Source organism: Rutidosis leptorrhynchoides, chromosome 7 (genome assembly GCF_046630445.1).
Source record: "Rutidosis leptorrhynchoides isolate AG116_Rl617_1_P2 chromosome 7, CSIRO_AGI_Rlap_v1, whole genome shotgun sequence".
NCBI lineage: Eukaryota > Viridiplantae > Streptophyta > Magnoliopsida > Asterales > Asteraceae > Rutidosis > Rutidosis leptorrhynchoides.
Genome location: NC_092339.1, coordinates 188,857,034 through 188,870,070, shown reverse-complemented (window position 1 = coordinate 188,870,070; position 13,037 = coordinate 188,857,034). Strand labels below are relative to the sequence as shown.

Genomic DNA, 13,037 nt, shown 5'->3' with positions numbered 1-13,037 from the left:
ACAATTAGGGTTGTATCAATAACGGTAATCACGATCGGTCAAAGATGTTCAATTAGTCCTATGGCTCGTTACGACTCGATTATATAGCATGTGAATCACGTTGTCAATTTTCATGCAAAATACAAGTATAAAAGCAAATTTAGAACGATTGCATACGTATTTGGTTAAGTTTGACTAAAAGTCAAACTTGGTCAACGTCAAAGTCAACGTGTTCGGGTCGGGTCTCCGACAATTTTTCTAAGCTTAGAAATCATATATAAGCATGTTGGCCAAGTTTCATGTCAATCGGAGGTGCGTAGCATAGTTAGAATTTAAATGAAAGTTGAAAAGTGAACAACCATCTGCCCAACCATCTGCCCACGCTTTAAGCCGCGCCGCGGCTGGAAGACCCGCGCCGCGGGCTAACACTAGTTTTGAAGGTCGAGCATTTTGATGGTTTCAGACATCTGAGTTAGTGTTAAGCCGCGCCGCGGGCTAAAGCATGACAGGATACCTGTGCAGTTTTTAAGTGTAGGCTCGATCAAAACTTCAAACAAACGTAACTTATGAACCGTAAACATTTAAAACATGTATCTTATATCGTTGGAAAGGTAATTTAAATAGGAATACAACTAAACACATTTCATCAAACAAAAACATCAATTTCAATAACCGATTTCTCGTCAAGTGATCATTAAAAGTCCATTTTCAAGTTTCAAGTTCACAAAATGCATTTTAAGTTTCGGGAATCCAATTCACACATATGATATGCCGTTTTGAAGGTAATGAAACATACATTACAACTACACACTTATAATTAACATTTCATGGCATCCAAAACATCAAAAGTTCATTTTAGGCTTATCAAACCCTAACTAAAATTCACAAAAATCAATAATCATGTATTTGAAGTTTTCTTAATCAACCTACGCATCAAAACGAAGCTAGTGATACTAGTAACACAATTAAAACATGAACTTAAACAATTTAACAACATTAACTCATCCAAAATCAAAGATTAAGCATACCCATTTTCAAGTTCATGCTAGTTACTCCAAAACAACAAATCGAGCATATAAATCATATATTCATGTTAGACTTGAGCCATAGACACTAATTAACAATTTTATAAATCAAAAACATCAAGAACACAAAATATAGTGATTTTAGAAAGTTACCCAAATGAGATGAAATTGGTATCAAGTTGTAGAGGATGAAGAGAGGATTCCAAATATGTAATTTGTTTTGATGTTAGCTCCCAAATCCGAATTTGGATGATGAATTCTTGTTATGGTGTTTGAGAGAGTTTTGGAGGAAGTATTTAGAAAATGGAAAAAGAAAAGAGAAAGAGATGAATGGTGGAAAATGGTGGGAGGTGGTTGACTTAGTCAACCACTAGTCATCTTTTTGGTTAAATGGCAAAACTATTCCCTCAAGTTTGTAGTCGGGTGCGGGAATTAGCCGAACGAATATTTTGAATTACACGAGAGTACGGGATACGTTATAATCCAATAACGAAAATATTAAGAATGTTAGCTAACGGAGGATACGAATCTAGATACGAAGGATATTATTAAAATAAAAAGACGGGCATTAAAATAATTTAACGGAAAAATGCGGGATGTTACAGACGATACCACATTAATTAGGACGGATGGGGAATAAGTTCGATGTTGACGATACCATTCGTTGGGCTAGCCTTGGGATTTGAATAATAATGGATATTGTGAACATCAATGATGTGTATTGTGTTGTAGCATGTTGTATTGTTTGCATTATATGCCATTGTTATACTAGCTTGTGTTATCAAGGATTTAGCATCATACATTATGAAGGTATCCTAATTATATTGCTAGTATGTATGCGGATTTGGTATAAGTGTTTGCAAGTAAGTTATATATGTATATGTATAATTATTGCATTCACTAAGCGTTTTGCTTACCCGTTTACTCTTTTTAGGTTCCGACGTGGACAAGGGTAAGGGTGTTCGTTTGGATTAGAGGCCTCCCGCTTTGTTTTGGATAGGGGACGCTTTTGAGAAGATTAGTTTCCGAAGTTTGACCAAGATGTGGGTAGTTTAACCCCAAACACCATGCTCTAGGTGTCGTTTGGAATTTAAACTCTTATGGTCGAAACTTGTATTTTGAACGAAATTTGTAAAACGGCCGATGTGGGCCCGATGTCGTAAAACTTGGTTTTATTGTGGAAACTTCTTAGTTTTAATTATATTATCATGTTGTGAAAAGCGTTTAGTTTAAAAGTGTCGGGAAGTGAGTTTTCCGCTCATGTAATTTGGACACCTTGATCAGAATCTGGCAATTCATTTGGACGTCGTCCAGATTTTCTGGACGCCGTCCAAGTCTTCTTTGTTGGACGCCGTCCAGATGTGTTGAAACAGAAATTTTTTTTTTTTGGGTCGTAGTTTGGTATAACGAGGTTTGGGTCGTTACATACTCGATACCCACAATCACAATATTTTCTTTCTGGCATTGGATTCGTGTTGTTTGAAGAGTACAACGAATGAGCAACCATGATTTGAGACTTGAGTTAGCTAGGTTTGAAAAGTTCGAAGTAAATAAAAAAAAGACAACAATGCTTTAACTATTGATCGACGAGCATATTTTTTGGGCCATGTTGTTTGGGCCAAACAAATAAAAAATGAATTCATTAAATATGGCCCAACCACGATTTTCAGCTGAAATTCCGATCTATTATACACACATTTTTAACAAAAGTGAAATAATACGAATTAAATAATAAATGTGATAAGAGCATTTTTTTCGCAACCACAATTTAAGGGTCCTATGATAATTAGGACCTTAAATACCCAAGCGTCCTATTGTTAGGTCACTCATTATGAGACACCAACACGATAATGTCCTAATAAGTCCATTTTTTCGCAACCACAATTTAAGGGTCCTATGATAATTTGGACCTTAAATACCCAAGCGTCATATTTTTATGACCTTATTATCTTGTTGGTCACTCATTATGAGACACCAACAAGATAATGTCCTAATAAGTCCATTTTTATGCAATCACAATTTAAGGGTCCTATGATAACTAGGACCTTAAATACCCAAGCATCCTATTGTTATGACCTTATATCTTGTTGGTCACTCATTAGGATACACCAACAAAATAATGTCATAATATAGGTCGATTTTTATGCAACCACAATTTAAGGGCCCTATGATAATTAGGACCTTAAATACCCAAGCGTTCTATTCTTATGACCTTATTATCTTGTTGGTCACCCATTATGCGACACCAACAAAATAATGTCCTAAGAAGTCCATTTTTATGCAACCACATTTTAAGGGTCCTATGGTCATTAGTACCTTAAATATCCAAGCGTCCTATTGTTATGACCTTATTATCTTGTTGGTCAATAATTATGAAACGCCAACAAGATAATGTCCCAATAAGTCCATTTTTATGCAACCATAATTTAAGGGTCATATGATAATTAGGACCTGAAATACCCGAGCGTCCTATTATTATGAACATGTGTATCAAATGAATGACTCAAGCGTCCTATGATAATATGACCAAAAACTTATGTGTCCTATTATATAGATTTTATTACACCAGTTTATACAATCATATCATAGTGTGACTCACGTTCTAAGTGTCCTATAAAAATATAGTATCATAGGACCTCAACAAATAATGTGTCATATTAAACACCTTTTTAGGACCAAGATAATAGGCGTATCTAATAATATGACCCAAAAATCATGTGTCATATTCTATGACTTTTTAGAACCCCACTTTATAAGCGTAACGTGTTTTAGGACACCACTACTTTTGCATATATCTAATGCGACCCTCAGAATTGCCCCGTCCCAAATTATGGTTTTTTAGGACGCTTTTTCAGCGGGGTCCCAGACGAGAGGTCCCGTAGAGTCAGTTTTCTTGTAGTGAGTATGATGAAAAACAATGTAGCCTTGATGTATGCTACACAATCCACTACTCTATTAACAATAATGTAACACCAATGTTGGTTTACTCTATTGCTCTCACAAACATAGACGAGTACGAACGCTCTAAACAGTTATGCATTCACCTTTGAAAGTATGCCTTCGTTGATGTTTTTTAATATGTTATTTTTTTGTATAGTTTTTTTTTTTAGTTTATGATGGTTGTTGCTTTTGGTTAAATTTTCGTAGACTCGGGTGACTTTAATAGAATCATTATTAAGTAATGAAATTATTAAGTAATGAAATGAAAGTTCATTGTTTTTGCAACTGATACATGATATTTGAGTTATAATGATGATGTTGTCGTTTCCCTTTCAGTGACGGAACGCGCGTTGCGGCAGTTCTATTGGGGTAGACGTTGGTTCTTATTCGCCAGGTAAGCCACTTTGTTGAGCGACTCAACTCAAAAACCTGACTGTTAACCATCGAAAGAGAATGCAATGAACTTTTGGAAGAGTTGATACGAAATTTTTCAATATTGCGACTACATCATTTATATATTGACAAACAAAACCAAACCTAAATGATGTAATGCTATGTACTCCGATTATCCTTTTAAATGTATGCTACAAACATTCACTAAAATCCGTTGCAACGCGTCAGACCACAAACTTAGTTAATATACGTTGTTTAAATATACGTTGAGTTAGTTGATTGTGATATGGAATCGTGGAACAGTTTTTATTTTTATTTTTTATTTTATTTTATTTTATTTTATTTTATTTTATTATTTTTTTTTTTTCACTCTTGAAAGATTAGATTAAACAATAAACAAAGTAATAAGATCTAGAGGCCTCATGCACCTACAAGAGGTTAATCAAATTGTAGAGTAACTGCGTACGTTCTAGATATCGGCTGGCAGGGACCCACGCCTTATTATTGAAATTCTAAAAACATAGCCTTAGCCTAATTTGTTCATTTGTTAGACATTTTAGACAACTTCAAGGGCACTTATGCAATTAAATTTTGTGCATATATACGAGTTTTAATCTCCAAGTGTACATCAATATCATATCACTAATGGCAAAAAAGAGTGAGATAAAGCTTCTTGGGACAGTTGCAAGTCCATATGTGAACCGGGTTCAATTTGTCCTCCACCTCAAGTCTATTGACTACGAGTTCATAGATGAAAATCTGGCTAACAAAAGTGAGCTATTATTGGCATCAAACCCAGTTCATAAAAAAGTCCCGGTCCTTTTGCATGCAGATAAACCACCAATTCCCGAATCGTTAATCATAATCGAGTACCTTGATGAAATTTATCCAGACGTCCACAAACTCCTCCCTACTGAACCTTTAGATCGAGCTGAAAACCGATTTTGGGCAAATTACATCGACACCAAGGTAAATTAAATTTAATGTGATTTGAATAATTTTCATCTATAGATCAGTATAATAGGTGGTGGTTTAGATGTATAAATCGTGATTACAAAGAGCAAAAAACAAAAAAGTTTACTGTTTTGTGATCACGGATTCACGGAGTTTCCCTCGCGAAGTAAACTAATGGTAGTAGTTTTGAGATTAGTCGGTTTACAAAATGAATCCGATTTAGATAATTAGTAAAATAATAATAATTAAAAATGATCGAAGAAAAGCAAATAGTTAGAGAAAAGCATATTTACCTTTTATGGATACGAGTATTATTCTTTGAAGTGATTTGGTATTATTTTTATCCATACAAGCACAAATATATCAAAAATACTTGCAAAGAATGTTTTTATAGAACCATGATTTTTTTGATAAGTGATAATCAATCAAAGTGAAATAAATGGTATAATGCATGTAGCATAATAATTAATTATAGATGGAATTCATATTATCGGTATGAAACATGTAAATTCGATACATATGATGGATAATTTATACCTATTTTGGATACACGACACGATAAATATACGACTGGATACACTTCTATACACCTATATTACACCTATATGTAACAACAAAGCCAATTTTATGAATGTCAAGTATACGAAGTGTAAAGAATCATTCATCTACATTGTATAAAAATGATAAGTCATTTATCTTCAGACATTGTAAATTTTCCCTTTCCTCTTGTTTGTTGGGAGACCCTCTTGTACATATATAGTGTTATATTAATAGAGGTTTTCTGCCTTAAAAAAAAAAAAAAAAAAAAAAAAAAAAAAAAAAAAATTTCTTAGTAGTGAATTGTCCTGATCGATCTTACCTCATCTTCATATTTATTTATTCATTATGTCTTTGAAAGTCAACTGTTGTTCGATTATATAAATTGTAAATTGCCGTTGCTCAAATTATATGATGGTAGGTAGACGTGTTTTTAATGCAATTATAATTAAGGGAATACACGCTATATGTTACAAGTATAGAAAATGACATTTTTTTTTTTTTTTTTAGTGAAGATTTACCCGCCAAATATTATTAAAAATAATAAAAAAATCGTACAATGAGGAACAGCTGCGTCTAGAGATGCTAAAAACCCAGCAAAAACGACAACTAGCTATCTATACAAAGATAACTAGAACCAAAAACCAAAACATAAATAAACTAGCCTAATTGCCAGTCTACTTTCAATTGATTAACTCGAGCTAAATCTTTGAAGCGAATAGACATCAACTTTAATCTAACATTCGATTTAATCATCTCGAATAGCTGCTCCACAGATTTAGCTTTCCTTTTGAACACGCGATTGTTCCTCTCTTGCGAAATAGAATACACTGTAGCTGCATAGCACAACTTTGCCACCACAACCGTAGAAGAATTGCGATTAGCTACCGGAATCAAAACATCTCTACACAACTACCAATCATCAACCATATCAAGCCTAATTAAAGCACACATGCGATGCCAAACAAGGCTAGGGAACGAACATTTGAAAAACAGATGCTCATGAAAATCCATGCATTGATTACAAAAAACGCACATTAACACCGGATTGGCACGAATTTCTCATGGTTTTAGCTTATCCTGAGTCTTTAGCCTTTCTCCCATTAACAACCACATAATGAAAGCATGTTTCGGGATACACTGATTAAACCAAACAACCTTGAACCAATTCACCGAGAGCAGAATCCCAAATAGCATCAACAGACCCCGACTTCAACAAATCATCATGCCCCTTAAAAACTAATTTATCATCTTGTGCTGGAAGAGTAATCGATTGCAAAGCAGGGAAACGAAGAGGCCGATCTATCGGCGCAACAGCTCCATTCGGACCAATAACATCACAAACTTCTGTCATATTTATAGAACCCTTCGTTGACGATAACCTCAATATGGATAATATCAACTAATGGACCTACATGACCAAATATCGAACCAAACTAAAGGCGTGTGACCATTACCCACTTGGTACATAAAAGAATAACGAACTAAAGGGCGAATCTGTAACAGTTTACGCCAACTCCACGAGGCATTAACGTCAATCCCTATCTCCCATAGGCTACGATCAGCAAGCTTGTAATCTCTGACCCATTCAACCCAAATCGAATTCTTTGCTGTCAATAAACACCATAGAAGAGAAGCCATAAGAGCCGTATTCCAAGATTTTAATCTTTTTATACCGAGCCCTCCTTCTTCTTTAGGTAAACACACATCATCCCACCGGACCTTAGCCTTACCACGTTTAAGCTCACCTTGGCACCAAAGGAAACCGCGCATAAGCTTCTCGATATCTTTAATAATAGCATCTGGAAGAATGAAAATCGAGCACCAATACAATTGCATAGCCGTAAGAACGGAAATAATAAGTTGAACTCTACCCGCAAATGATAGGAATTTATTTTTCCAATCATTAATCTTGATACGTATCCTAATAATAAGTTGAACTCTACCCGCAAATGATAGGAATTTATTTTTCCAATCATTAATCTTGATAAGTATCCTATCTACTAAAACTTTACAGTCCCGATACATAAGACGAGTCGAAATTAACGGAACACCCAAATAACGAATGGGCAGCGAACCAACTTCAAAAGGTAACACAAGGTGAATAAGCTGCTTTATCGGTTGTGGGATATTACAAAAGAAGACGGTACATTTCGGAATACTAGGGGTTAAACCCGAGCACCTCTTGAACTCTTCAATCGCATCACGAATCAATACCATCGAAGCAACACTCCCATGTGAGAAAAGAAATAAGTCATCCTCAAAACACAAGTTGATAATATGATGTTTCTCGCACTTAGGTGATATTTGAACATAGTCGAACGCTCAACGTTCCTTTTTAGCATTAACGTAAGGACTTCCATAACAAGCGTGAATAAATACGGGGACATTGGGTCACCCTGCCGAAGCCCCCGTTTACCCTTAAAAAGTCCATGGAGATCCCCATTGACGCAAATGGAATAAGTCGTCGTAGAAACGCAAGTCATGATCCATTTGATCATCAAACGAGGGAAGTCGAACCAAGTAAGAGCAGACTCCAAAAACTTCCAATCAGCCGTATCGTAAGCTTTTTAGATGTCTACTTTAAAAGCATAACGTGGGATACCACGATCAAGATGAAAAATTTTCATAATTTCCTGAGTAAGGAGAACATTATCGGTTATCCGACGCCCCGGGATAAAAGCAGATCGATTCTTACTCACAACATCATCCAGGCTGCCTTTTATTCGATCCGATATAATCTTGCTAATGCATTTATAAATAACATTGCACCACGATATAGGACGATAATCATTAACTTTGTTTGGAACATGAACTTTAGGTAAATGATAATGGTGTTATTAATTTCCTTCAGCAACTAACCATTACGGAATATACTTATGACAGCTTGAGTCACATCGTTACCTATAATATCCCACGACTCTTTAAAGAAAATCGCGGAGTAACCATCGGGACCAGGAGATTTATTATCACCAATCCCAAAAATAGCCTTCTTAACTTCATCATTCGAAATAGGACGTATCATGTGCATAGCATTCTGATGAGAAATTTGCTTAATAAAAAGCGAGCTAGGATCATGCAATCGTCACAAACCGATGTACTGCTAAGAAAATTAGTATAGTGTTGAACAAACAAGTTAGTCACATCATCACCTTCAAGCATATTACCTTGATCATCTTGAATAGAAACTATACGATTTCTGTTCGCACGCCTTTTCACGACTTTATGGAAATAACTCGAATTGTGATCACTAACCCGAAGCCATTCAATTTTAGATTTTTGTTTAAGAAAGCTCTCTTCTTCTATTATGGCAAGATTATAATCTTTCAAAGCTTGAGAAGCATGACTACGTGCATGGCTCGAAAACAGGTCGTTATCTAAGGCTTTCTGGGCATCGTCCAAAACATCCCTACATCGTAACACTCTATCATGGAGATTACCTTTACTCCACATCAATTTTCTAATTGTTTCTTTAGGTTGCGCAAATTTCTCACAACCCGGTACATTGAATGCCTTTGAACATTCGCCTGCCACTCTTCTTCAACAACTATCTTGAAATTATTATGATTAACAATATAGTTACTAAATTTGAATTGCTTTGGCTTACTTTTCAAACCCACTGGAATTTTAAGGACCGCGGGACAGTGATCGGAGATATGATACGGCTGAAAAATAACATGCGCATTCGTAAAGTTACTAATAAACACATCATTTGCAAGCACTCGATCAATCTTTTTCAGAATATCCGTATCTGAGTTTGGCCGCTGATTCCACGTATACTGAAAACCACCATGATTCACATCAGCCATGTTCAAGTTATCGATACATTCTCGGAATTCAAGCATTGCTAAAGTACAGCTCGAAGAGCTAGCTGTGGACTCTTCGATATCAAGAGCAACGTTAAAGTCACCTAATAACACCCATGGTTTATTACCAACATACCTTTTATGTAACAACGAACTATTCCATAAATGACGCCTTTGTATATAGTAGTTATCAGCATAAACGAAAGACACAAAACTCTCCCAATTACCATTAAGGGTCTTAACCACACAATGAACGACTTGATCCGTCATATCAATAAACACCAATTGAACCACCCCCGGATCCCATCCCATAATAATGCGAGTACCACTCAGACACACATTATTATTAGACGACCAACTCCAATTCGGAACACAAAATTACAAATGTCATCTAATCTAGAAATAGAGACATGAGACTCTAAGACAGCGCAAACACAAAGCTTATTACTTACCACAACATCACGAACCTCTTTTTGTTTAAGGATTAGGTTCAAACCCCTTGTATTCCATGATGCGAGACTAATCATTGTAACACCTCTATACCGGGAGTGCTTGCACCCTCAGATATTTTCGATGCTACAAATCTAGAGGTCTCATCATCATTGACTTCAACATCACTATCTTCATCCACAAGATTCAAATTAATACCCAAGCTCTTATCATTATCACCCCCATTGAACACACCAAAGGTATTTGAAGTTTTAACAGTAGATGATGATGGAGGTATTTGAAGTTTTAACAGTAGATGATGATGGACCTGTTCGTGGTTGTCCAGTTTGATTGGGCTTTTCAACATCTACCTTTTGCTTGGGCCAGTAAATAAGAGTTTGCTTTCCTTTACCAACTTGAAAACTAACCTGCTTGGGCTTATCCCCAGTCTTGGCCGTATGCTTCTTGTTTACAACATGGGTGAAACCATCATCATCATCAACTAACTTGGTTTTAACAGCGTCCTTCATAATCTGTTTTGGACATTGTGAATCACGATGCCCAAAGACTTTGCAACAGGTACAACGAGGTGCTTCCATTCGTACTCGATTGTAACAACATTCGTGGTATTAGTACCGTTTTCATTAGGTGTACCCACTTTAATACTATATCTTAACTCCTTATCTGTTGATACTTCAATCATAGCCCGAGCAAAGTTTGGTCGACCCCATGACTCCAAACACATAGTACTTGTATACGAATCAAGCATCATTGGTCTACCAATTTTTGAAGCGATAATACTTGGCCTCGTTTCAGTGAACCTGGTTAAAGGGACATCATGCAATTTAACCCAAACTGGCACTTTGATTAAATCTTCTTTTGTAAGCGAAACATTGGATGACCACACATTCAAAATAATCGGGCATTGTTCTAATCATCCAGGGACCATTTTGCATAACGTTTAACATACCTTCTTTAGAAGAAAACTTAAAGAAAAAGAAGCTTTTTGCATTCATCATAACTTTCTCTACCCTATATTTCTTCCATGTATTCATAGCATAGTTCTGGACAACCGGAAACGCCACTCTACGTCCCAGAAAATAATCATACAAAGTGTTCGTATACCTCTTAGTTGCTTTTAATCATACAAAGTGTTCGTATACCTCTTAGTTGCTTCTTGAACAGACTCAACTGGAAGCAACACATCAATAGAATCATCCTGAGGTTGTTCCTGCTCAATAAACCTGAAATTGACAGCCTTTTCTTTTACTGAATCAACAACCACCTTAACATATGAGATTGATGGAATATTCGAGTTTCAATCTGTGTTTCTTGGGATGTTTCATCTTTATCTTTTGCCTGTTTCGTATACCCATCGTTATCATTAGAAACCTCATCGTGGACACTTACATGATCATCATCAACTTCTGCCTCCTTACTCTCTCCTTGCACAGAATTACGATCTAGATCAGAGTCACCAGACTTATTTTCCACATCGTCATCTTCCTTTTGAGATTCAGACGATTCAACACCAACCTTTCTATTCCTCAAAACCCTAGCAGCAGTATTCGTAGCCTTATCATTCTTTTTCTTTGGGCTTCCCATCCCAATGGAATCTGACAGCCACAGAGATGATTAAAACGAGTTTAGAACGAAAAAACAGTGAGAAAACAATGATACCGGAAGGAATCGCCGATTAGCTTGCGAACATGACGGAGGCTAGGGTTTTCTATGTAGCTGTTTATCTATGAATTAGTGAGATATTTTATATATATATATATATATATATATATATATATATATATATATATATATATATATATATATATATATATATATATATATATATATATTGCATTGCAATTGTATAATTAGTAATGGGGGTATTATTTATTAATCAAACATTTTGATTCTAACAATAAATTAATATCTATAGTCAACACTACTAATACTAATTAATATTGTAAATTGGTGGATAGTTTTTCCCATTGTACGAAGAATTGAGGCTAACACCGGGAAAAGAGGGCAAAGAAGCAGTTAAAAAACAGATCATGGAGGGATCAAAATTGTTAGAAGAAACATTCGTGAAGATTAGCAAAGGAAAGGCGTATTTTGGTGGTGATGATTTAGGTTACCTTGATGTTGTTCTTGGATGTTTTTTAGCATGGACCGAATTCGTTGAAAACATAAATGATTTCAAAATATTTGATGATATCAAAACTCCTAGACTTGCTGGATGGAGAAAGCGTATGTGTTCACATCAAACGGTTAAGGGTGTGACCCCAGGGAACGACACACTCGTCAACTTTTATATGATGCTTCAGAAATATAGACCACCAAGAGCTGCCTGCTTAAACTGAACTGAATGTGTTTTCTAATTTGTTGTTGAAGTGTCATTTACCATCATTGTAATTCAATTTGTTTTGAATTACGTGTTTTGTAATTTTGTTTATTTTAAGTAAAGATCACATTTGTGCTCTTATATTACAAATAAAGATCACATCACTAAAGAATAAATTGGAGTTGTTTTTTAGATAAGATTATATAAGTCGTTATATTCAAAACTGGTGCAACATCAATACTATCTATTTGGCGAGTGGTTCTAAATTGAAGCATAAATTATAAAATTACTAATAAAGATAATATGACTTTTTCAAATGTCTGAAAATTATTGTGTTTTTAATTTGAACCTCGAAAAAAATTACTACCTATAATTTTAAAAACAACAACAATATCAAGTTCCACATGTGTAGAATAGGAGAAGTTATTTCTTCAGTATGAAATACTCTGAGAGTAGAGAAAGTTATCTTTCTGTTTAACAAATAAATGGATTGCTAATAAAAGAACCTCCAGACAAAAATTATAAAAAAATTAGGAATAAAAATAAAAAGATAACGTCATGAAAATGGTAGAATCAAATTTTCATGGTAAAAATTCTGTCTGGAAAATTAGATTTAGGCTCTAAGCAACAATC

At 35.2% G+C, this 13,037-nt stretch overlaps 1 protein-coding gene across 1 annotated transcript; it reads left to right on the top strand.

The window, feature by feature from the left end:
- Positions 1-4,980: 4,980 nt before the first annotated feature.
- On the top strand, positions 4,981-12,580 carry LOC139857610 (glutathione S-transferase U17-like). Its single transcript, XM_071846426.1, has 2 exons — positions 4,981-5,306; positions 12,043-12,580. Exons 1-2 carry the CDS (start codon positions 4,983-4,985, stop codon positions 12,421-12,423), a joined length of 705 nt encoding a protein of 234 aa, XP_071702527.1. The 5' UTR covers positions 4,981-4,982; the 3' UTR covers positions 12,424-12,580.
- Positions 12,581-13,037: the final 457 nt, after the last annotated feature.

Excerpts from the sequence above, each read along its gene's own strand:
- LOC139857610 (XM_071846426.1), top strand. The coding sequence starts at position 4,983 with ATGGCAAAAAAGAGTGAGATAAAGCTTCTTGGGACAGTTGCAAGTCCA. Across the intron at positions 5,307-12,042 it reads CAAATTACATCGACACCAAG|TTTTTCCCATTGTACGAAGA; the intron begins GTAAATTAAATT and ends ATTGGTGGATAG.